Source organism: Rhipicephalus microplus, unplaced genomic scaffold (genome assembly GCF_043290135.1).
Source record: "Rhipicephalus microplus isolate Deutch F79 unplaced genomic scaffold, USDA_Rmic scaffold_13, whole genome shotgun sequence".
NCBI lineage: Eukaryota > Metazoa > Arthropoda > Arachnida > Ixodida > Ixodidae > Rhipicephalus > Rhipicephalus microplus.
Window position 1 is genome coordinate 10,251,279 of NW_027464586.1, and position 27,129 is coordinate 10,278,407.

Genomic DNA, 27,129 nt, shown 5'->3' on the forward strand with positions numbered 1-27,129 from the left:
CGCTCACGGCGCCGATCCGAGGCGAATGCAAACTTTGCGGGCAAAGACAATGCGCTAGTGGACTAGCCGCAGTGTGCTTATTCGCAGGCAACTAATCAAATCGGCCAATGCCACCTTGAAACTACGGTTGGGCATATTGCGCGTTGGCTCGAACCACACAGCCGAGAGCTCGTTGTGCAGAGGCTGCGCGTTGGTCCCCGAAATACAAGACGGAACATGTTGTGCACCGATTTGTCGTCACTGAGCCGAAGCATATTAGCACATTGCACATCCTCATTGAGTGCTGCCAAGTTGCATATTGCGTGCCGACTTCCCAAACTCTGCAACCGAGCATATAGTGGTGAAATAAAGCACTGATGATGCAATATTAGGCACACTTGGAGCTGTGCTTAGTATAGCCATGAACTCGTGAATCTTCTGAAATAATGAGAGCCTCGTAGATTACACTGTCCGTGACCGGGTGAATGAAACATTATATCACAGGTGAGGTTTACGGATGTCAATAATGTCGAGTAAAGCAGGGAGAGGAGTATATATCTGCCCACTTTGCATTTCGATTAAACTGTTCAAATTCCTGATCTAATGTCTTGGCCATAACGACCTGTTATTTGGGAGGAATGGATAGACTGTCATGATGAGGGCCACTCTTTTTTATTATATCATAAATACGAATCAATGATCAAGTGCAATCGAGTGTGCTTATTATGTAAGTGATAGCGTCAACACCAAAAATCTTTTAAATTGTTGCAGTAAATGGCCTAATCAGATTATAATATCTTCCTTTCTGTCATGTCTATAATACCACTTCCTATAAAAAGTTACCTTAAAATCCAGGCAACATGTTTTTTGTAGTCGGAAAAATAGTTTAAGAAAAAATAAAGAGAACAAAGGCACAACAGATGAAAGACCACCTCATTCTTCAGTCCGCTCTAGATAACATATCAAAGTGGTGCTCACAATGGATAATATTATTAAATTACTATATTATTAAATCCCACAAAATGCAAGATTATGACTGTTTCACGTCAATCTGATGCATCCATTCCTCTCATCTATGCTATCAATAACATCAACCTTGAATACTTAACCTCGTATAAGTATCTCGGAATTCGCATAATGAAAAACCTTTCCTGGCATGCACACATTCAATACATCACTAGCAATGCCAATAAGTAACTCGGGTGCACATGCAGAAATTTTTCTAATACCCCACGCCATTTAAAATTGCTACTTTACAAAACACTCATTAGACATAAACTCGAGTATGCGTCTTTTGTTTGGGAGCCCGTTCTAAAAACATTAAAAACCATTATTGTGTCAGTTCCAAATCGATTAGCTCATTTCGTTTCGTTAAACTATTCACACACAGCTAGTATTTCATTAATGAAATCAGATCTCGGACTACTTGATTTGCGGCTTAAAAGAAAAATTGCTCGTCTATGTCTTTTCCAAAATTCTTCACTTGAATAATACAATTAAACAGGAGCTCATATCACAACCGTCATACATATCATCCCGTCTTGATCATGAGCATAAAGTTTTCACTCCCCTCTGTCGCACTAATGTTTTTTCAGACTCCTTTCTGCCAAAAAACCAGTGCTGAGTAGAACCGCCTTCCCTCCTCCATCTCCTGCACTGAAGACGCATCATCATTCAAAGCTGCACTGACAGATTACCATATTTACTCGCGTAATCCTCGCACTCGCATAATTCTCGCACCCCCCACATAACCCAACGAAAATACATTTTTTTTCCTCGAGTAATTATCGCACCTTTGAAAATCCCCCCAATAATGCCTGCTCATTCCAGCCATTAATGATGATGATAGTGTGTGCCATCTGGCACACACTATCATCATCACTCTTAAGCATCAAGTGTACTATTATTGCACAGAACTTCAATCAAATTCAAGCCATGCCTAAACGACAAGTGCGCATTGCAGCGTGTTTTGTATGTTGTGTAGGTAATCTTGTCGCGTTATGGGGCGATACTGAAGCTACACAGCTGCTTTCAAGCTGAAAGTGATTGACCATGCACTAAACAACGGCAACAGGGCCGCCGGTAGGCTCTTCGAAGTCGACGAGTTTTGTGTTCGCTACTGGTGACAGCAGCTAAATGCCACCAAGACGCGTTGGGCCTGCCGTGTGCCTAAGACTGGGATTGATGATAAACTTTATTTCTTCAGAAGGAAACTGCGGACGATTCTATTAAATAGCCATCAGCCCAATACTGACATCCTACGCTTACCTTTTGAGGGCTCCTGTTAAGGGACGAACGCTACTGCTACGCCCGCAAAGCCCACAAGCTTTGCGTATGGTATTCTAATTCTCGACTATTTGCTTGCACTTTTTGTGTCTCAAATAAATTTTGCCTTGTGTTGAACCTCTGCTTTTATTGTGGAGGTAAATTTTAATTAGTACTTCTAAAAGCTTGCTGTTAGTTGCTGGTGTGAGAATCCCGATTTGCGGCCACTTCGTTTTCTTTTTCGCTCTGTACGTTTTGTGGAATGTTTTCCCCGTGTAATTCTCCCACCCCTCAACTTTGCATCGGTTTTCCGCCGAAAAAAGTGTGATAATTATGAGAGTAAATGTGGTATGTTATGTGCCTTGAATAACTTTTTTTTATTAAAACATGTATTCTCACTGACTTGTATTTTTATGTTATATTTTTCCTGCATTTTTTGTTGTATTACCCACACCCTCTGTAACGCCTTTATGTGACCTGAGGGTAATCGCAATAAAATAAAAATAAACAATAAGAAATGTGCTAGAGGGTAAACATCGTAAAGCACACTGAAGCTGATATTCTTTTTTGTGTTTTTGGAGAAACAAGGCACCTCAGTCTGAAGGCATTGCACTCAATAAACTGTACATTGCAAAAGACTTGAAAGATTATGTGCCTTTTGACGATAGAATATCGTTGGCACAACTTCAAATGTCGTTTTCCCGAAATGACTTTTTTTGGCTAGTGAGGCTACTTGTTCCAGCCCACAGTGTAAGAATTCTTACACCGTGTTCCAACCATATCTCTGGAATCACTCATTATATTTGTGAGGGGGAGACAGGTCCATTTCATTTTAATTACATTTTTTTAATTACATTGTGTCTGTTATTTATGATACCTAATCAAAATTGGATTCATAATACCATAATCACCAAAACTTTTCAGCAAGGAAATTCAAAAAAGAGCTCTGTCACACCCTAACGTATAGATCTGGGAATCATCATAGTTAATTTCACAGTTCTTAGATTTTTCGAAAGTTCTCCGGGCCTCGAATGAGAGAATTATGTGCACTATTTTGAGATACTTGTGTAACCTTAGAACCAGTAAAAATAAATTCATGAAATTTTGTAGTATTTCATTTGCTGTGAGTATATCTGGAAAATTTCATCAATATACTACATCAATAAACAAAAACGTTGGTATCTGATGGTAGCCTTCCTCCTTAATTAAGAGACAGGAAGAGTGGGTCGGGGAACGTAAAAAGAAACGGTCATGGGCCGGGCTGCGTAGGCAAGATAACTGGTGGTCATTAAGAGTAACTACAGTGTAGACCACTTACAGGACACTGCGGTCTTTTTCAACTCCTTTTTACTCTTCCTTAGAGCTTCATGTATACATACACTGCTCTTAGTGCAGTCATAACCGATTATAATGCAACTGCCGGAAAACCTTTGCGACAGACCCGGTAGCAAGTGCGCTTCTGAAAAAAGCTGCACTGAGGGGTGTTACAGGGGAGGAGAAGACACCAATTCAATAAATATTGAGAGGTGGAGAGAGCAAAAACAAAAGGAAAAAAATGCCCCCCTCCCCGAAGAGAATTGTGAGAAAATGCAAATGCATTGCATAGCGTCCATAACAGCGTTTCGCACTTGAGAACCCAGAGTTAGAAGAATAATGTTAGCTTTTTTTTTCGTACACCGTGCAGCCAATAGCGCCGTTCGCCGCACGTGGCCTTTTTCTGTTGCAAAAAAAGCGGTAAAGGTTCCAGCTCTAGTAGCTAGCATGCATGGTTAAAAAATACTATGAAGTGAACAAAACAAACAGCGTTCTCGGCTCGGCGTTGGCATTGAGGCAGTGGCAACTCACATTCAAGTCAAAGAGGTAAGGGGCTCCGGTTCCTAGGGGCGAGGATAAGTGCAATAAAACTTGTTGGGCTAGCTGGTTATTTGTCATATTCTAAGATATTTAGCGCAACCTTGACTCTCGCAAACACTCAAACATCCACTCGAATGTCATGTGTGTTACTCAAGTGGATGTGTGAGTGTTCGCGAGAATCTAGGTTGTGCTAAATATCTTTCAATATGAGCATAAGCACGCACGCCTGCAGCTGTTGCTGACAGCTGCTGACGTCAAAACCTGACATTGTGGGGGCTCCAATTGCTAGGGACGGGCGCGCCCACAGCTGTCGCTAAGGGAGAAGGTGGTGGATGGATCCCGACGAACGCCTGTCATTGCCCGACTAAGAAATGTATTCGCATTTCAAAAAGATGGCAGCACACAGCGCGGGCAGCCAAGGAGCAGCGCAAGCTGAACAAGCGAGGGAGGAGGGCGGTTGCCTAGGTGACGGATAAGCCTTTTCACCGACCGGTGCTAGCATGTCTCCAGTCACGTGCAGTTAAGCATGGTACGTGTCAGTGATCCTGTTCTCATCAACTGCACTTGGAGTTTCCTGTTGGGAAATCCATCGTTGTTATCGAGCTTGCTACAAATATCAGTGTGCTATCTCGTCCATAAATTTAGAAGCTTTCCGGGTTTATGACATGAGCTTTCGCCTTTGCTGCCAGTGAGCGGTCTTGCATTAGCTTGGCAAGTTTTGGACACCTTAGGTCTCATTGCCGAGAACGCAAACTTCGTATCACATACACTGTTCTTGGTTCAAAGCTTGAGTGCAATTTCTTCGACGCCCGATCTTCATGTTTTACAGCGACAACATGCCAAACGACAGGCTAGGCCTAATCAGAATTTTTTTGCATTTTAGGTAGCGGTCGTGTGTGGTTTCATACTTAATTAATGAAACTCTTGGACTTGAAGAGAAGGAAGACATATCATTATTAAAAACGAGGGTGGCTCGTGTAGCTCTAGAATGGTGGTTTGTGACTCCAGTGAATGTCTTGAAATTCGGTGTGCACCCATAAATTCAAAAGACCATCGTCTTTCAGCTCATAATTGAGGCGGTCTGAGAGGCAGTACGTGAATATCTGCAATGGTGCTTTCTTTGGTTAGACCGATATTTGACAGGCTGACAGTACTTGACAAGTAAGTGAAACCACACTAAAGTGCTCACCTGAGAAGGCGTATCTCACGGTTGCTTAGCACCACCTGGCGCTGCGTATGCCGGGCAGCGTCTAGGCGCTGGCGCAGGTCGTCCACCTCGTGGTCCAACTTGCGCTGCTTCTTGCGCTGCTTCACCTCGTCTGGGCTGATGTGGGCCAGGGCCTGCTCCTCGCACAGGGCCCACAGGAGGGGCTCTGACTCGGGGCGCAAGGCTCCCTGCAGGGCCCCATACACGCCTGGCAGCAAGCAGAACACATCGAAGGCCGCATGGAATATCATGTCCTCGCTCAGGGGACGCCGGCTCCAGAACTTCTGGTCCCTTCGGTATAGGCTCTTCACCTGGACAACAAGTGCTGTCCAATTGTAACTTTACAGGTCCTTCTAACAAATACTTGCATTAGAAATGTGGCAATAACCATAGTTGGCAGCACATTACCATGAAAAAATAGGAAAAGACTAGAAGGGAGCATTACACTAGCCCCGGCAAGCCAATCTCTTCAACTGTCGGAAGAGACTGTTGGTAGTTTATGGTGTCAACACGTTTCTGCATCACTACAACAAATGTTTTACCTTATTTCAGGAAAATGTCTGCTCTTACAACTTGGTAGCTGCTGTCCCAACACATTTCTCTGCCGTGCTACAAATATTTATTGCAGTATTTCAGGTCATGACAATAAATACACAAGCAACCACTTTTCTTGGCACAGCTGACAGTATCAGTTGTACAACAGAACAGTCAGTTGATGCATCAGTAAGCTGTAGCAACTGATGAAAAGTCTTGTGACATCAGGAGTTTCTGTTGTCCTGATAGACAGTTCTATTGTCAAGTGGACTTGCACAATAGCTCAAGTATTTGCACACATGTCGTTAAAGGGATCCTCGACCACTCCTCGTGCTTCGCGTGAATGACGCTTCAGAATGGGTCGGAGCCTCCCATAAATACATAGCGGACAGAATTTTTCGAAAAGCTGAAGTATGACCCCAAATACATCAATCGCGATACTTGCCGCACGCATTCCCAATCATTTTGCTACATTCCGCAGGAAAGCAGTGCCATTCAGGGCACGCTGTCCAGTGCATTACATCACCTCATTTAAATGTTGTGTGGTTCCTTTTCCGCGTAACACGGCGGTGCTCATGGCTGCTGCTGGCAACTAATAGTTCCAGTCGGCTGCTTCTCTGCACTGTAGCACAGGGTGTAGCTGTAGCTGCTGTAACTGTGCAGCCTTGTGCGGCATCTCTTCTCAGGGGAATAAATGGTGCTTGGAGCACCCAAAGGTGAAATAATCACAAGCCGCCATTTTGTTCTGAAAGTGAGCGCATGACCACTCGTTGGCTGTTGTCAAGCCAGCATTTATTTAGTATAAAGCAATGCCTCCCTGAAGCGCTGTAAACTGCTCAAGCTGACTAGGAAGGTCATCTAGAAAGATACCCCCAAACCAAATCAAGCTTAGCTCATTTCACTGGGAAAAGCTCCCCTTTCCTTTACACACAGCTTAGGCTCATTACCACGGCATGAAGAAACACTATATACAAGTACTTAGGTGTCACTCTTACTAATACCTTATCGTGGAATACAAATATAGATCATGTTTGTTCTTCTGCATACTGAAAATTATACTTTTTAAAACATAAGCTCGATCAGTTGCCTCCGGTTGTAAAATTACTTGCTTCTAATACACTAATAGGGGGGGAGGGAGTGTTTATGTTTAGAAAAGAAAAGTGAGCCCCGTAACTGTCTGCATCAGGGTGCGACACCTCAACAGTAGCTCACAAGGGATGGGGATGAGGGGGGATTAAAAGGATAGGATTAAAGGTATGTATAGAGAGAGAGATGCGCTGGGACAGCGAGCGAGGACATATCGAGGGATAGGAGGGATAGGAAAGATGGAAACACGGTCACAGGAGTCCGAGGATGGGGCACCACTTGCGAGAGCTCTTGTCGGCGTCAGGAGATGGCATAGGGCAAGTTCAGTAGGTCAGAGCTACGCTGTCGTCGGAGATTGACGTCAGGAGATGACGTAGGGCCAGCCCAGTCGTCCAGAGCTACGCTGACGTTGGAGATCGCAAGGGCACAACCTGTCGGCGCGGAATACAGCGAGCCACATTAATAGGCCAAAACTTGAATATAACTTGAATATACAAGTGTTATTAGGGATCCCTTTACTAAAACGAACATTACTTACCTAGAGAATGTACCTACAAAAAAAAGCTGTAAGGTTCATTTGTTCAAATTTTTTTCTGTATCACTGATCCACCAAAGGCTAACAACAGGCTAACAGCAGGCAGGCTAACAACATTTCATGCCTGGCGCTAATACGGAAAACTGTGCGCTTACTATTTCTTCACCTGCTTTAGAATCTGAAACTAGGATTTAACACCTCACCCTCTCTTTCATCTTCAACATCAAGGTTTACTCGCCACCATCATCCTAATTTATTGACACCACAATTTACAACAAATTTATTTAAACTTTCCTATTCTGCACCACAATATTAAAGGTATATAGATCCCAAGTGTGAAAACTCAGCACAAAAACTACCGCGTATGGCAGACGCCCTTCGCTTTCCGCGCGAGCGCCAAAAGCACACGAGTTCGGCGCAGAAGCGGCACGGCACAGCTGTTCAGCGCAAAAGACTCTCGCGGGAGCGGGCGCTTTGGACATTCCCCCTATTATAGGTGACTCTACTCTAGTCTCAACAATAGAACATCCATACAGTTCGTTGCGTTGCCACGTGGACTCGTTGCCCTTTGCTGTGTGGACTTTCAGTCGAGTCCTCCCTCAATGTTCTTAGCGAGTTCCTATTGTCGATGTCCTCTTCCGCCGACCAATTCGCTCTTCCTCATCCCCAGTGTCCTGGTATTCGTCGCAATCTTCAGCTTCGCTCGGCTAGGTTTATCTCATCATGGACTCCCTTGTTGACAGGTCCGCTCTGCTCACTTATGTGGGTTGCTAACACCCTGACGGCGCCAAGTGGGATAGCTGCAAGTACATCAAGAAATGCTGGGCAAGTCCGGGCAGCCTCACTTGAGAACTCCGGGGTCTACGGCCACTTCCCAGGCCTCTCACGCCGACATCCTCCAGAACCTGGCGGCTATGCTTCTCCCGTCATTGCAGCGACGCTACTTTCCCACGTCTTTAGAGCTCGAAGCCACACAGCACAGTGCCAGCTCAATCTCTGAGATGTTCTATCACAATTCGAGTTGCGTGCCACGAGCCTTTTCCCGAACAATCTTATAGGTCAACGTGGCATGTCTGCGCAACATTGGAGCTCTCGCGCACAAGCGTCGCATTCCGGCGTCCAGCATGTGCCTCATGCCCTCCTACTCATGACATTGCCCCCCCCCCCCCCTTTGAGAGTTTTTTTTTTTTTCTTAGGAAACTGCTCTTGTTCTTCCCGTGATTTCGGCTTTCTCTTCTATCGGTGTCATGACTTGTGACTAGAGCTGTGTGCTGCTGGCGCCTGATTTCCTCTGGCAGCAGAAGTTTTCAGAGCGGGCAGGCACCTCGGCGCGGCACCGGCGCGCCACAATTTGTCGGGTTTTTTTACCACGCCGCCGCGGCGAATGCGCTAGACCCGCATGGTAAAGTCCCACAACGCTATACAATTTTGAAGGCTCTGGCCACACCACTCGTCCCCACTTTTAGCAAAATGGCCAAAGCCAGCGAGTGCTTTCACATCACAGTGCCCTCGGTGATGGGCAAGCACACTGCTGATGCCGATTGAGAAGGCCACAGGTTCAGCGTAAGAAATCATACCACGGAACCTAGAGTGGAATCTGGCTCGAGTGTCTGCACGAGTAGAACTTGTTGGGCTGGTTAGTAGATCATTGCAAAAAAATCAATCTGAGCGCAAACGCACGACACATTCACACACACACACAAACACAGCGTTGTGCATGTTTGATGCCTGGTTGTGTGTGTGCGAGAATGTGTAGTGTTTGCGCTTAAAATCATTTTTTAAACATCTATGTGGTACACCCAAGGCTGATTGAACGGCACTTCGACCGCCATGGCTTGGAATCGAAGAACCCAGCCTCCAAAAAACACATGACAACCATAAGCCCCAGCGTGTAAGGTTGTCTTATTTGTCTTCTTGTGTATGTGTTTTATGAATGCTGGGTTCCTAGATTCCAAGCTATGTCAACAGAGACACCAGACTCTCCAACCACAATGGGATTGATGGAAAGTTGAAGCTTTGTATCTGCTTCAGGTGGATTTCGTTCTTGGCAATCGCGGCGCTCATTCAACGAGAATAAAACAAAGTGACATGAGCTTATTCCCATTAAGGATTTGCTTCATTCTTCCATATATAAAGCTTACTGCAGGAACTCTGCGTGACCTCGATATTGACCCAAAACCGGGACAAATTCAACCGAACTGGGGTATTATACACCGCTGAAATTTTTCTCGCAATTAGGCGCTAGCAAATAATGAAGAATTTTTTTTTAACGGTAAAAATAAACATGAGTTTTGATCTTGAAATAGGCGTCATCAATTTATGGAAATAAAAATGTATAAAACAGTGAACACATTTTTTTGTACCAACGGCAGGCACGTGTGCTTATGCACAGAAAGATCGTGAAAGCATGTGGTTCGTATACAACAGACCTCTCTCTCCGCTGTAAAGACCCTTCAGTGCTGAGCAGAAGAGATCTTTTTAACGTCGGGAGGTTCATTGAGGGACGTTCACGTAGCTTCATCATTGTTTTGCAGCCACATTGAGTGCCTCTATAAGGAAGACGTAGTTATACAAACAATAAAGTGAAACCTAGACAGTTCGTTTGGTTAAATTTCTCATTGTATAATATTGGAGATCTGTACGTGAACGACAGTTTGCTGAAACTATCAAATACCAACTGCGAATTCGCAACATTGCCTAAACCAGGGAAACTGGCATGCTCCCGCCACTTTCAAGAAAGTAAGGTTCCTTGCGCCGCTCCCTGACACACATATATGCACGCCTGTGAATACTGTAGGCCAGGGTGAAGCTGCTGCACGCACAACCAAATTGAATCTAAGAACACTTGTAGGCAGTTCGCTAACTAACGAAATTTGGTCCTAACTGTCCTACAGAATATTTCAACAATCGCACTGCCCGATTTTCTTCAAGGTTATAGTACAAATCTGTATGAGCTTCAGCAAGCGACAGGAGCAAGAAACAATCGCCGTCCAGGCACCAGCGAAAGCTGAAACGCGTGGTCCCGATGTTTAGCAGTGGGTTGAACCCGACCCTGCACTGCAGCCTTTGACAATTATTGGTTACATGTTCATGCTTCTTAATGAGGTTAGACACATGTTTAGCTTGGTCTACTACAGTATTTCATATGCTTCACATTATGCCTCACATATTGACAGTCATGGAAGAGTGTAATTAGTATTTATATGCTTTCAGATTACGTAAATCACAGTAGTTGTTCTCAAACCCCTAGTGGTGTGAACAGTTCGATATTTATTTATCATAGTAAGCACTATCTTTCGCATATTAGGGTATAATTTAAACGACATGGTTCTCTCTACTGCTTCGATATGAGTCTCTCATAACTTCCTTTGTCAGATAAATATATCTGCGGGTTTGCATGTTGTATTTTCTTGGCATTTACTCATGCAAATGAATGAGTGCATAACTAAAGAAAACGAATGAATTGCCATTGTGTCCGATTCTTTGAGCAAACGAAATCGTCATATAGGTGTTGCAATGCAGCGCTCTCTGCCCCCGCCGCTACCCCTCCCCCAAAAAAACTAATGCCTTCCAGGATTCTAGTGGGCAGTGTATGCACATTGTGCATGAAACCTTGGTAATAGCGCTTACTACGATATTGACACGTGTTTATATGAAAAAGAACGATGATAGGAATGTTTTGTAGATTCCAGCTAGTGGGTCAAGTGGTTTTTTGGGACGACAACGAAGCAGGCATCTTGGTGTATAGCTGATCCTGAATACGCTCTTTTCGCTGCCGTAAGCTGCTGTCATCTTTTGTTCGCGTTGCACTGCGACACTGGTGGAGGAGCTGGGCCGTGACGCTGCCCGATGCTTCACCCTCCTAGCGGGAGTCGTTCATCCCGCTCGGACGTGCCTACTGCAACCCCTGTCCATCGATTCAGTCGTCGGCTACGAGGTATTCCTCCAGACTGCAACCCCTCGCAGAAAACCTCTACCAGACATCTAGAAATGGCTAACACCAGCCCCCAGCCTGTACTTCTCGGCACCAGTCCTCCCGCTCCATCCCAGGTAACGTTTTTTCAATCACTGGAGCCTAAACGCTTTGGTGGTGGCACACACGAAGATGTAGAAGACTGGTTAGACCACTATGACCGTGTTGTGAAGATCAACCACTGGTCTGCTCAGGAAAAGCTCGGCCGGGCCTTCTTCTATCTCGATGACAGCGCTCGTACTTGGTACGAGAATAGAGGCAACCTGTCCACATGGACCGACTTTCACCAGAAAAGGGTTGAAACTTTTGCCAATGTCGACAGACGTGACCGCGCCCACCAATTACTAGAGCTAAGGGTCCAAAAACCCAATGAAACGGTCGCCATGTTCGCCGAAGACATGACACGTTTATTTCGGAGGGCTGACCCGCAGATGACTGAAGATAGGAAGTTGCGCTACCTCATGCGCGGCGTGAAAGAGCAGCTGTTCGCCGGACTTCTGCGCAACCCGCCAAGCACTGTAGAGAACTTCATCAAAGAAGCGTCGGCTATCGAGTGAGCCCTTCACCAACGCTGCCGACAATATGACCGCTTGTGCAGCAGCCCCCAAATTCAGGCCGCCGCTGTGACGTTTGACAGTCATAGCTCCTTACGTGACATGATTAGAGAGATTGTTCGTGAAGAATTGCAAAGGCTGCGGACTCCGGTAGTGGATACACCCATGGCATCTGTCGCTCAAGTCGTTTGTGACGAAATACGCCAAGCATTCTCGACAGCTGATCCTGCCCCCGAACAACGTCCCATGACGTACGCCGCCGCCCTTCGAAGCTCCCCACTCGCTCCGCCTTGATACTACCCGACACCTGCAACTGTTCCTTGGTCACCACCACAGGGGGAGACATCGTGGCACCAACCCATCCAGCCCCCATACGACCAGTCGTCTTCTGGCTTGCCATGGCCTTTGTCGCGTGAGGAGTCATCACGGCAACCACAGCTTCGCCGAACAGACACCTGGCGCACTGCCGACAGGCGTCCACTCTGTTTCAACTGCGGAGGTGTAGGCCACATAGCCCGCTATTGCTGGCACCGCGCCGATCCCTCTCTCCCTTTCAGGCCACGGTTTGACATTCAACATGGCAACAAGTACGTATCCCGCCGTGGCGATGTCGGTTCTCAAGGACCTCCAGCACCTCGACACCCATTCGACGGCCTCCGTAACAATGATGATGAGACTATAACTGATTACGAGCCGGTCTTCCGACATCGACCACGCTCTCCTTCTCCTGCCCAGTCACCTTCGTAGCAGCGCCGCACTTTTGCCGACAGCAGAGGAGCGAGGTCACCCAGCCCACACCGGGAAACTGAAGGCGGCGACCTCAGTTGGTAAGGTTGCAGGCTGTCATCACGAAGAAAAAAAGCCCCCATTACTGCCACCTCAGGACGCTGTAAAGCCGACAAGACGTAATACCGACGAAACTGTGATTCCAGGCCTTATCGTTCTTGTAGATGGACAGCAAGTCAAAGCTTTTGTCGACACCGGGGCTGACTTTTCTATTATCAGTGATGACCTTGCCGTACGCCTCAAGAAAGTAAAGACAGCGTGGACGGGACCTCACTTAAGGACGGCAGGCGGCCAATTACTGATGCCTGTCGGAATGTGCACAGCAAGGCTCGACATCGGTGGCTCTACTTTCGTGGCGACGTTCGTCATTCTCGCTTCATGATGTAAAGACCTGATTATCGGAATGGATTTCTTGAGAGAACATGGCGCCGTCATAAACATCCCTGACAGTGTCATTACATTTCACAACAACAGCCCTACTTTAGTCGATTGTTCAGAGCCGAGACATACGTCTTGTTCAGGGCCTTTGCGTCTGACGGATGACAATGTGGTCGTCCTGCCACGATCGTGTACGCTTGTTTCGGTGGCAGGGGATGAGCCATTTGACGGCGACGGCATTGCTGACCAAATAAGCTCACTGATATTTAGCCACTGTATTTCAGTTGCTCGAGGTCTTGTCACTGTCACTGCTGGACGCACAAACTTGCTGCTCACTAACTTCAGCACTGAGCGCCGACATCTTCCGAAGGGTACAGCCATCGCTTACTTTGACACTACTGCAGAAATCCAAGGCAGTTTATCGGCCCTAGACGTAGCACCTCAAGAAGAATCAGTACCTAATTTTGACGGTACTACTTTGTCAAGGGACGAACGAACGAGACTTCTTGAGCTGCTAGCTGAATTCCAGGACTGCTTTTCATCGACATCACGGGTCGGTCGAACGCCGCTAACAAAGCATCGAATAATTACCCACGACGCAGCAACGCCTATACACCAGAATCCTTATCATGTGGCTCCAAAGGAACGGGAAGTGATACAGCAACAAGTCGCTAAAATGCTTGAAGATGATGTGATTCAGCCATCACAGAACCCGTGGGCATCGCCTGTAGTATTAGTTAAGAAAAAGAACGGTACCCTGCGTTTTTGCGTGGAAGCTGAATCAAGTGACTAAGAAAGATGTGTATCCGCTTCCACATATTGATGACTCCCTCGATAGGCTTCGAAACACTCGCTACTTTTCTTCAATGGACCTCAGAAGTGGATTTGGCAGATCGAGATAGACCCAAGAAATCGGGAAAAAAACACTTTTGTGATGCCGGATGGTTTATATGAATTTAAAGTTCTACCCTTCGATCTGCGCTCAGCGCACGCTACTTTTCAAAGGCTCATGGACACTGTACTTTCAGGGTTAAAATGGAAGACCTGTTTAGTTTATCTAGACGACGTCATAGTGTTTTCCCCAACTTTTGACGAGCATCTCAAGAGGCTAGAAGTTGTTTTACAAGCCATACGCTCCGCAGGCCTCACGTTGAAACCAGAGAAATGCCACTTTTGCTTTGAAAAATTGCTGTTTCTTGGTCATGTCGTCAGCTGTACCGGCGTTCGGCCTGATCCCGAAAAACTTGCGGCCGTGGCACAGTTCCCAGTGCCGTCCGATAAGAAAGCTGTCAGGCGCTTTCTGGGCCTATGCGCCTACTATCGCCGGTTTATCGCAGACTTCGAACAGATTGCGTCGCCGTTAACTCGCCTCACTAGAGACGACGCCACCTTTGAGTGGAATCACGAACAGCAAGCAGTGTTTAATGACCTCCGCCAACGTCTTCAAACACCTCCAGTGCTTGCTCACTTCGACGAACAAGCGCCAACAATGCTTCACACTGACGCAAGCAATGTAGGCCTCGGAGCTGTGCTTGTGCAGTGGCAAGAAGACACGGAACGAGTGATTGCCTACGCAAGCAGGACGCTAACACGCGCTGAGGTCAATTATTCAACAACTGAGAAAGAATGCATCGCCGTGGTCTGGGCAGTTATGAAATTTCGCCCGTATTTGTATGGCCGCCCTTTCAAAGTTATAAGTGACCATCATTCCCTCTGTTGGTTGACTAATTTAAGAGATCCAACCGGCCGATTAGCACGATGGAGTCTGTAGTTACAAGAGTTTGTAACTTCAGACGACGGTCATACACAAGTCTGGGAAGCGCCATACGGACGCCGACTGCCTGTCTCGATCACCAGTACACTCAGCTTCTCTTTCTGACGACGACGATATGGCCTTCCTTGCTTTTCTCGACGCGTCCACGATTGCCCAACAACAACGAAGTGACCCTGAATTGCTTGAATTACGTGGACGGACGTTCTTCGAGGGCACCTAGAGTCTTTGCAAGGACATTATCGTCGTTTTGCTTACGCAATGGCATCCTCTACAAAAGAACCTTTTCGTCCATCGGAGCTCCCTATTTGCTCGTTATTCCTGCACCCCTTCGAACTGAAGTGCTTCAAGCATGTCACAATGAGCCGACGTCTGGCCATTTAGGCTACACTCACACATTGGCAAGAGTACAGCAGGTATACTACTGGCCACGACTCACAACAGCCGTCAAGCACCACGTTCACACTTGCATCGATTGCCAGCGACGCAAGTCATCTTCAAAGAGACCCGCCGGTCAGCTGCAACCAGTTCAGGTTCCACGTACACCGTTTGAACAGATAGGAATGGATATTTTGGGACGCCTTCCTATTCTACTGCAGGGAATCGCTGGGTTATAGTCGCAACAGACTACCTAACCAGGTATGCCGGAACAAAAGCTATCCAAAAGAGCACCGCAGTGGAAGTGGCGAGATTTTTGATAGAAAATAGTGTGCTACGCCATGGTGCCCCGACTATCGTGATCACAGACCGCGGAACAGCATTTACGGCAGCTCTTTTAGACCACGTCCTGATGCTTAGTGGAACGACTCACTGTAAGACCACTGCGTACCACCCGCAAACGAATGGACTAACGGAGCGCTTCAACAAGACGATTGAAGACATGCTGTCGATGTACGTGGATGTCCAACATAAGAATTGGGACGAGATTTTACCCTATATCACGTTCGCATACAACACGGCTAAACAAGAGATGACTCGCATGACTCCATTCAGCTTGGTTCACGGACGGGAGGTACGGACTATGCTGGATGCGATGTTGCCACATGAATGAGACGCTACCGACACAGACGCTGACGTGTTCACTGAACGCGCGGGAAAAGCTAGACAGCTCGCCCGGTTACGGATCCACCAGCGACAAGACTACGACGCAGGCCGCTACAATGCTCGCCATACAACTGTAACGTATAAAATCGGTGCCAGAGTGTGGGTTTGGACACCCGTACGAAAACGTGGACTGTCCGAGAAGCTGCTAAGGCGATATTTCGGGCCATACCGAGTATCGCGCCAGCTAAGTGACATCACCTATGAGGTTTTCTCCGACAGTCCCCAATGCTCGAGGCGTCGCCAGTACCAGCCTGAACTTGTTCTTGTAGTGCGTATGAAGCCGTATGTGAGTGACTGACTGCACGTTAAAAAAAAATACTGTGCGTCTGAATCAGCATCGGGGCGATGCTCTTATAAGGAGGGGCAAGTGACACATGTTTATATGAAAAAGAACGATGATAGGAATGTTTTGTAGATTCCAGCTAGTGGGTCAGGTGGTTTTTCGGGACGACAACGAAGCAGGCATCTTGCTGTACAGCTGATCCTGAATACGCTCTTTTCACTGCTGTAAGCTGCTGTCACCTTTTGTTCGCGTTGCAGTGCGACAATATATATATATATATATATATATATATATATATATATATATATATATATATATATATATATATATATATTGCAACGAGCAAGGTTGCGTAAAAACACAGGTTATTATTCGAGAAACGTTAGCCGCAACAAGCTGGTACAGGCAGGAACCCGGCAAGCACGAGCCACACACGGACGTCAATGTCTTCAATGTCTTCTTTCACGCTGGCACAGAGCTGGCGCCACTATACTTCGGTAAAATTACTCCTCGCGCAGAAAGGAGCCAACCTAGCGACCTAGGGAAAGGACACGACAAGGGGGTCATAGCACGGTTTGAGGCGTGATACGTGTACTGTTTCACGCCCACGGCAGCGTTGGTCCGAAGGCAGATAAATGGGCTCAACTTCATAGTTAACAGGAGATGTTTGCCGCACCACACGGTAGGGGCCATGGTATTACGACGAAAGCTTCGGGGAAAGACCGGGAGGGGTAGACGGGACCCAGAGCGAAACCAGCATTCCTGGGTTATAGTGTATAGTAGACGCAGAGGAATCGTGGTCAGTTTTATGGCGCCACTGCTCTTGTGCGGTAAATGAGCGAGCGAGTTGACGAAACTTTTCGGCATAAGCAGCTGCTTCGGAAACAGGCGTCGCTTCGAAAACATAAGGCCTGTAAGGGAGAATGGTGTCCATGGAGCATGATGGCTCACGTCCGTACAGGAGGAAGAAAGAAGAAAAGCCAGTGGTTGTTTGTGGCGCAGAGTTGTACGCGTACGTGACAAAAGGGAGCACTTGGTCCTAATTATAGTGGTCGTCAGAGGCGTACATGGCAAGCATATCTCCAAGGGTCCAGTTAAAGCGTTCCGTCATGCCATTGGTTTGAGGATGATATGCCGAGGATTTCCGATGAACAGTGCGACATGCCTTGAGCAGCTCGTCGACAGCGTTCGAGAGAAACACACGTCCACGGTCACTCAGTAATTCACGAGGTGCAGCCTGTCGCAAAAAGAGATGGTTAAGAAGAAAGGACGCAACATCTTTCGCAGTGGTAGCAGGCAGCGCAGATGTTTCAGCGTACCGTGTCAAATGATCGACGGCGACAATAATCCACCGGTTGCCTCGAAGAGAGTTGGGTAGAGAACCATAAATATCAATTCCGACGCGGTCGAATGATCTCGCTGAGCAGGTTAAGGGTTGCAAAGGGCCAGCAGTGCTGTGAGAAGGCGTCTTGCGTCGTTGACACGTGGTGCATGACCGAACGTACTGGCGAACGTGCCGATACATGCCGCGCCAGTAGTATCTTAGACGAAGGGGAGAGTAAATCTTAAATACTCCAGCGTGGCCACACTGGGGGTCATCGTGAAAGGAAGCGCAGATGTCCGAACGCAAATGACGAGGGATGACAAGGAGCCACCTACGGCTGTCCATCACGTAATTGCGGTGATACAACAAGCCTTCACGGACAGCAAAGTGTCTTGCTTGACGAGAGAGGGAGCGTGAAGTTGTTTTCTGACGAACTGTGAGAGAGGACGTCGAGCAAAGAATTGATCCAAGGATCCTTGCGCTGTTCGGATGGCATGTCAGTGATGCTCAACGATGACGAATCGCAAATGGCAGTTGATAAGCAAGCAAGGTCGGGAGGCAGTGGAGAACGGGATAGTGCATCGGCGTCTGAATGTCTGCGTCCTGAGCGACAAACAACACGGATATCGTATTCCTGAAGGCGTAAAGCCCAACGAGCGAGCCCGCCAGTAGGATCTTTCATGGACGCTAACCGGCATAAGGCATGGTGATATGTGACAACATCAAACTGGCGTCCGTAAAGGTAAGTGCGAAATTTTCCTATAGCCCAAATGATAGCCAAGCACTCCTTTTCCGTGACGGAATAGTTGGACTCTGCCTTCGTTAGGGTACGGCTGGCATAGGCGACAACGTACTCGTCGCAGCCATTCTTGCGTTTAGCGAGAATGGCACCGAGGCCGACACCGCTTGCATCTGTGCGAATTTCAGTGGGTGCATTGGGATAGAAGTGGCGGAGAACTGGCGGAGACGTGAGTAGCCGGCGCAGCGCCGTGAATGCGTCGTCGCAGTGGGAATTCCAGCCAGAGAGGTCCGCGCTGTGGGAGAGAAGCTGAGTCAGAGGGGCAATTATAAAGGCAAAATGCGAATGAAACGCCGAAATTAGAAACACAAGCCTACGAAACTACGAAGCTCCTTTAGGGTAGTAGGCTTGGGGTACTCGGCAATGGCACGCAGTTTGGCAGGGTCTGGGGATATTCTTTCTTTTGAAACGACGTGGTTGAGAATTGTGAGTTTGCGGGCGCCAAAACGACATTTCTTGAAGTTAAGTTGCAACCCGGCTGCCGTAAGGCACTGGAGAACTTGTTCCAGACAGGAAAGATGAGTTTCGAAATTCGGCGAGAATACAACTATGTCGTCTAAATAGCAAAGACAGATGTGCCATCTAAGTCCCCTGAGGACACTGTCCATCATTCTTTCAAAAGTCGCAGGCGCATTGCAAAGACCGAAGGGCATTACATTAAACTCATATAAGCCGTCAGGGGTCACAAACGCCGTTTTTGGACGGTCTGGTTCAGCCATTGGCACTTGCCAATATCCAGAGCGCAGATCCAGTGAAGAGAAAAACTCCGCACCTTGAAGGCAATCCAAGGCGTCATCAATGCGTGGCAGGGGATAAACATCCTTGCGTGTGATGTTGTTTAGTCGACGATAATTCATGCAAAACCTGATGGAGCCATCCTTTTTTCGCACGAGGACCACTCGCGAAGCCCAAGGACTGTATGAGTGCTGAATAACACCACGTTGAAGCATCTCGTCGACGTGTTGAGTGATGACGTCACGCTCAGCCTGCGAGACGCGGTTGGGGCGCTGACGAAGTGGAGTATGATGACCGGTGTCGATATGGTAAGTGACAAGTGACGTGCGTCCCAAGGGAGGTTGTCCGTGGTCGAAGGAGGCGCTAAAACGGTCAAGTAGTTGAATGAGCTGATTGCGCTGGTCTTGTGTAAGGCCGGTGTCCACGCTGCGCAACAGAACGTCTTCGTCAGGTAGTGATGGCGTGGTGGCAGCTGTGACAGCATCCACGGACATCGGTGTCGTATCAGAATGGGCATCGAAAGGAAAGATGTCATCATAAGTGTCAAGACTCCCAATACATTCGCCATGCAATAAGGTAGCGGGACAAGGGAACAGATTGCACACGTACACGGCACTGGAGCCATCGGAAAGTGTTATGACGGCAAACGGGACGACAAGGTTCCGGCGGCGAGCGCATTCTTGTGTCGGCATAAAGAGGGCAGCCGAATCGGAAATGGAGTTGCACAAAAGAGGTACCGCGGCGACCGAAAAAGCAGAAATGATGACGTCAGTGGCGACGATCACCTTTTTGTGTGAGCGAGGGAGATCTATGAATGTCGTGCTGAATGGAAACAAAACAAGTTGAGCACGAGCGCAGTCGACAACCACATGATTAGCGGAAAGAAAGTTCCATCCCAGGATGATTTCATGAGACGCATGTGGAAGGACGACAAATTCAACGAGGTAAAGCACTCCTTGAATCACAACACGAGCAGTGCATGTGGCAGGAGGTTGGGAGGTTGGACGTGTTGCAAACTAGCTGTGCGTAAAGAAATTTCAACCAGTGGAGTCGTCACTTTGTTCAGTTTGCGGCATAACAGTTCACTGATTATACAAATAGCGGCACTTGTGTCCACAAGAGCAGTTGTGGCGAAACCGTCCACAAACACGGCAATCTCGTTAGGGGACGAAAGATGAGACCTTGGAAATTTTGTCGGTGGCGCAGCTCTTGCCTCAGGAACTGCGACTCTTAGTTTTCCTCCTGGGCGTGGTTGGAACGGCGAAGCATGGGGGAAGGAGACCGAAGACGGGGTGAAGGAGATCGACGTCGGCTGAAGTCTGGTCGACACGAGCGGGGGTCATGTGAATCAGGTGTCACATGCGATTTTGATTGCCGAGGTATGTTGCCGGAATGCTGAACATCGTTAAAATAGAATCCACGGCGATGACAGCAGCGTGCGACATGTCCTGAAATACCACAGTTGTAGCAGACGGGCCGGTTATCCAAAGTGCACCAAGAGTTTACAGGTGCTCGAGGTGGTGGAAAGGGCCGATTTACCGGATAAACTGAAACTGGTGACCTGTAGTAGTTGGTGGCTGGACTGTATGAAGGGAGCGGCGGTTGGGCAGGAGGTCGGCGGACGGCTTCTGCATAAGCCAGCGGTGCAGCCACTGATATTGGGGACGCGGGCGAAGGGAGAGCCTCGCAACTTGCGTCTGAATAGCACGGCGAAGTGAGTGGTCCAGTGTTGTAGGGGTCTCGCTGATCGTGGTGACAAGAGAGAGCTGTCGAGCAACTTCCTCCCGGATGTACAGTTGAATTTGAGGTATTAACACGCTGTAGTCGGGGCCACTGCTTTTGCACTCCAAAGCCGAAATATCAGCTGTTTGCGTATTAGCGCGACGTGTAGAAATTTGTTGCTTGCGCAGCTCATCGAAACTTTGACATAGCTGAATCACGGCCGTGACGGTCTGTGGGTCTTTGGCCACAAGCATATGAAAAGCGTCGTCATCAATGCCTTTCATTATATTCTTTATTCTGTCAGTCTCCGTCATCCTTGCATCAACTCGCCTATAGAGGCTGATCACATCCTCAATGTAGCTCGTGAAGCTCTCACCATTTCGCTGAAATCGTCCCCGTAGGCCCAGTTCAGCACGAAGCTTACGCATGGCTGGACGACCGAAAAACAAGGTGACGGCCTCTTTGAAAATCGACCAGGTGGGGATGTCGGCTTGGTGCTTGGTGAACCATAGGTTGGCCAAATCCGTCAAGTAGAAGATGACGTGGGTCAGCTTCGCAGGGTCATCCCACTTGTTAATCGTGCTGGCATGCTCGTACTCTGCCAGCCAGTCCTCGACATCTTGATCTTCAGTGCCGTTGTATACTGGTGGGTCACGCAGACGAAGTACACCAGAACACATGACAGGTGGCAGCGTGGAAGAGCCTTGTGGGGGATCGACGCGCTCGGTCATCGCGGACTGAGATGGTAGCTTACGGCTGCGGAGCTCCAGGACAGTACCCAGCACGTTTCCACCAAATGCAACGAGCAAGGTTGCGTAAAAACACAGGTTATTATTCGAGAAACGTTAGCCGCAACAAGCTGGTACAGGCAGGAACCCGGCAAGCACGAGCCACACACGGACGTCACGGTCTTCTTTCACGCTGGCACAGAGCTGGCGCCACTATGCTTCGGTACAATATATATATATTGTGAGCGCTGACTATGTACTTCATCTTCATCTGTATCACAAAAACCATTGTAGCGATCATCATCGTATGTCACGCGGGCTGGGCCTCTTTGGCTCGTGCATCTAGATTAAAAAATATAACCTGGTTACTGCCGTACCGGATGTGGTCTCATAAGTGGTGGAGCGTGCTTTGGTTCCCACGTCCTCCTGTTCTACCCGTCACCCCTGGAGCTCCAGTCTGGTCGACGGTTGTGCCCTCAAGCAACAGCGATGGCAGAACCCAACGCATTCGTTGCTGCAACCGCTCCTTCTCAGTCACTTAGGCTTCACTACACCGTGAGTACCTCTCACCGAGACCCTCCGGTTTTTTGCGGCCTTCGCGGCGAAGACGTAGAAGAACTTTGGACAGTTATGATCAAACCAGCGTGTGTAATTATTGGGACGAGGCGCACAAACTGCGCTACATTCCTTTTTACCTCAATGGCGTCACTAAAACCTGGTATTACAACTACGAGAGCGACTTCTCCAATTGGTTGGCCTTCATGGGGAATCTCCGTCAGGTATTTGGCATGTCTGCAGGATGCTCTGCGGTAGCGAAACAGAAGCTCACAACCCGCATCCAGGGGGACGAAGAATCATATACGTCCTACATTGAAGATGTTCTGGCTCTCTGTTGCCGAGCACAAAATGACATGACGGAGGCGGATCGCATCCTACACCTACTGAAAGATATCAACTCTGTGGCCTTCAATGCTCTCGTTATCCAGAACCCAACTACCATCCGGGACGTCACCACCACATACCAACGCCTGGACACGCCTTATTCCACGTGCCTTCCACACGCCTCCTGCGACGCTCGCTTTACCAGGCAGCATAAATTGCGAGCCCTTATCCGCACAGTTGTCAGAGAGGAACTCCACGGCCTTATTCCAGGCAACCCATCCATTGCGTCTGTCTGCCCACCTCCTCCCAACGTGCATGAGATAATCAAAGACGAACTGGCATCAATGACAAGCACTGCACATGCCCTGCCTCCTGTGCGCTTTCCGGCGCCTTTGTACACAGAAGTTGCATCACGGGCCCCTGCACCAGTTTCAACCGTGTCTGCGGACGTCGGATGCGACCATTTGGCTGCGATGGCAACCCAAGTGCCAAGGCCATCCCACTATTCTACATGGCGTTTTCCGCGCCCCGTCTGCTTCTACTGTGGCATAAGGGGTCACATATCCCGTATCTGCTGCCGCCGTCAGTAGGATGAACGTCGTGGTTATCTAGGTTACGAAAGAGACTTTGCCCCGAGACCCGATGAATACGATCCCGCACCGTATCCGTCCACATCCCGTTGGTCGCCCTCCCCTCCACGGTCTCAAGCTAAACCTCATCCTTCTCGTTCATCTCGCCACCGTTCTCCATCACCGTTTCGGTGTACATCATCACCCCTGCGTCCCGCGCCGAACTCTCTAGACTGGGAAAACTAGAAGGTGCTGTTTTTGGAGAGGAAACTGTTGGTTGTCAAAACGTTACAACTTCTCCATCTCGCCCAGCTAATTTACTGCCTGTTTGAATGGAAGGTGTTTTTGTTGATACCGTTATAGACACTGGAGCCGCTATTTCGGTAATTGATCGTGAATTGTTTCCGCCTGTGTAAAGTGCAAACTCCTTATTCCGGTCCCATGTTATGTGGCGCTAATGACAGTCCGATTTGCCCGACCGGATTGTGTACTGCTCGTGTTCTCATCGATGGAATCCATCATCACGTACAATTGGCTGTTCTGTCTTCATGCGCTCATCAGATAATCTTAGGCTGGGACTTCTTGTCAGCTGCGTTGGCTGTAATTTCGTGTGGTCAGCCCCTCATTTGTATTACGGACACTGAGCTTTCTTCTTCTGCCGACCTTTCGTGGCCCAACCTTCTCACAGCTGCCGATTTCCTCCTGCCTCCCGGACAAGAACGTGTCCTTACGATCAAGTCACGAGACATTCTAGATGGTGACGTTGTGGTTGTTCCTTGCCAGCGCTGTATTTTTCGAATGATCACCATCGCATCTTGTTTAGTGCGGTTCCCACGTGTGTGTGTGTGTGTGTGTGTGTGTGTGTGTGTGTGTGTGTGTGTGTGTGTGTGTGTGTGTGTCTGTGTGTGTGTGTGTGTGTGTGTGTGTGTGTGTCTGTGTGTGTGTGTGTGTGTGTGTGTGTGTGTGTGTGTGTGTGTGTGTGTGTGTGTGTGTGTGTGTTTGTGTGTGTGTGTGTGTGTGTGTGTGTGTGTGTATTGAAATACCACGGTTCAGCTGACGCTTTATTCAAGCAGCAGCATGATGATGCGGGCCGAAGCGAAGACTGATGATGGTTATTGACAGATGAGGGAGATGAAGTTCAATGAATTCTTACACTAATTTTCCCCTTTGACGGTAGCGGCCATCCTGGCCGCGAATCGCACTGTAGAATGCATACGATAGAGCTTGAGACGCGAAACGCGCACAATCTCTGTCCCGCGGCAGCGTTGGTCAGTGGGGGCATGAACAGGTGTGATACGGTAGTTCACCGGTGAGGTCTGTTTGACAACTTTGTAGGGGCCAAGATAGCGTGACTCAAGCTTCTCGCATAAGCCAGGCGTTCGTGCAGGAGTCCACAGAAGTACACCGTCGCCAGGGCGGAAGAGAACGACGCGATGAGTGACATCGTAACGATGGTTGCGATCTTCTTGGCTAGCTTCGGTGTTTACACGGGCAAGACGACGGCATTGAGCAACACGGGACAGAAACTGGTCGCAAACTAATAGTGAAGCGTTGAAGGGGCCAGAAAAGAATGAAACAACGAGTGGTGATGTCAGTTGGCGTCCGCATACACTAGTAAAAATGGAGAATAACCTGTGGTTTGTTGAACTGACGTATTATATGTATACGTGACAAACGGAAGAATGGCATCTCAGTTGCGATGGTCCGGTCGGATATATATGGACAGCATGTGGCACAGCGTGCAATGAAATCTTTCCGTTAAGCCATTAGTTTGTGGGTGATAGCTAGATATTGTTTTATGAACTGTTTTTGATGCTTGAAGATCTTTACTGAGCATGTTTGAGAGAAATGCCTTGCCCTGGTCGCTAAAAGAACACGAGGGGCTCCGTGACTTAGGTAAATAGAATGCAAGAAGAGAGTTGCTACTTCCGTAGTAGTTCCTGAAGTGATCGAGGCCGTCTCAGCGTACCGGGTCAAGTGATCAACCGCGGTGACGATCCATCTCTTGCCGTCTGATGTAGTTGGGAGGGGCCCGAAGAGGTCAATTCCGACGACAGAGAACGGCTCTGATGGACAAGGAAGTGGTTGTAGGGTCCCGACTGGAGCAGTAGTGGGCCGCTGGCGGTGTTGGCAAAGTGCGCACGAGGCCATATACTTAGCTACCGTCGTGGAAAGACCGGGCCAGAAGAATCGACTGCGGATGCGCTCGTAGGTTTTGTAGTAACCCAAGTGGCCTGACGTCGGGTCGTCGTGTGAAGCACGCAGTACTTCAGTGTGTAGTGCGCGTGATACGACAGGAACCCATCAATGGCCTTCAGGGTGGAAAATGTATCGATAGAGCACATCAAACTCCAACTTGAATAGCCGGAGTTGTTTCTAGAGCCTGGCATTTGGGGAAGATTAGGCACCGGTAAGCCGACCAATGAGGTCAGTGCAATAGGAATTTGCTCGCTGGTGAGTGGTAAGTACTGATGGATGGGTGGATGAAGGTAGGGAAGAAATGGATGATAGTGACGAGGTGTCTTCCACATAGCTAATTTGACAAGAGGATGTGACGTGCGCCGAAGACTACGGCAAAGGGCATCATGACAAAGCGTCGTCATCTTGGTGTTGTCTAACGGTCTTGTAGATGACGTCAAAGTCATGATTGTAATCGGAGAATCCAGTGGCCAAGTTGCCCCGACAAGTTTTTGATTGTGGACAGCCAGCAAAGAGCATGATGGTCTGTCACAACAGTTAAATGTCGACCATGTAGATACGGACGAAATTTTGGGATGGACCAGAGAACAGCCAAGCACTCTTGATCGGTTATCGAGTACCTCTTCTCAGTAGAGGTCAGAAGGCTTGCATACGCGACAATTTTCTCGCGAAAGGCATGGTCGCGCTGGAGGAGTTCGGCGCCAATTCTTTGTCCACTAGCGTCAGTGTGTAATAAAATAGATGTCTTGTCATCGAAATAACAAAGCAACAATGAGGATGTCAGTGCATGCTTGAGTTCTTGAAATGAGGCTTCGCATTGATCATTCCAATCGAAGGAACCGGTACTAGCAAGGAGCTTGTGAAGAGGAGCGGCAATGGTGGCAAAGTTGCGAATGAATTGGCGAAAGTACGATGCGAGTCCAAGGAAACTGCGTAGTTCTTTGGGACGAAAGGGGCGCGAAAAATTGAGGACTGCGGAAATTTTGTCCGGATCAAGTGGATGCCATCTTTACTAACGAGATGTCCCGAACATTTATAGCTGTGTTGCCGAAATGGCACTTCTTTGTGTTTAGTTGAAGTCCAGCATTGGAGAGACATGTGAGCACTTGATCTAGGCATTGCAGATGATCAGCAAAAGTGGAAGAAAACACGACGATATCATCGAGGTAGCATAGACAAAGTTTTCCACTTCTGGCCACGAAGAATAGTGTCGAACATCCTTTCAAATGTGGCGATCAAATGTGATGGGAGCATTACATAGGCCGAATGACATTACATTGAATTTGTAAAGACCATCCGGCGTAGAAAAAGCGATCTTTTCTTTGTCTGCTTCGTCCATTGAGATTTGCCAATATTCGGATCGAAGGTCAAGGATGGAGAAGTATTGGAAACCTTGCAATGAGTCAAGTGCATCATCTATACAGGGCATCGGATATACATCCTTTCGGGTAATCTTGTTGAACGTGCGGTAATCAACACAAAATCGTACCGATCCATCCTTCTTTTGTACCAACACAACGGGTGATGACCAAGAGCTGGTAGAGGGTCGTATGATGTTTCTTTTTAGCATATCATTCACATTCTCGATGATTTTGCGCTCGGCCAAGGAGACTCGGTAGAAACGACGCCCTACAACAGTCTGACCTTCAGTGTCGATGCGATGATGCGCAACTGTGGTCTGTCCTAGTGCCGAAGCATTGGCGTAGAAGGAGGCCTGGTGTTTTGTTAGAAAATTTAGCAGCACCTCACGTTGAGAAGCAGAAAGGTCAGGATTTATCCCGGCAGCAAAGGAGGAGGAAGTAACAGGCTGGCGCTGTTTTGGATGAGCTGGCAAGGCGACAAGAGATACCAAACACACCGGT

The 27,129-nt window shown here is 48.1% G+C and overlaps 1 protein-coding gene across 4 annotated transcripts in view; it reads right to left on the reverse strand.

The window, feature by feature from the left end:
- The window catches only part of egl (Egl_like_exo domain-containing protein), a 393,689-nt gene that overhangs the window by 42,417 nt on the left and 324,143 nt on the right, over window positions 1-27,129 (reverse strand). For all 4 annotated transcript variants that reach the window (XM_075882611.1, XM_075882614.1, XM_075882612.1 and 1 more), the window contains one exon: window positions 5,288-5,616. In XM_075882611.1, coding sequence (XP_075738726.1) covers window positions 5,288-5,616 — 329 coding nt within the window. The remainder of the gene's footprint in view (window positions 1-5,287; window positions 5,617-27,129) is intronic.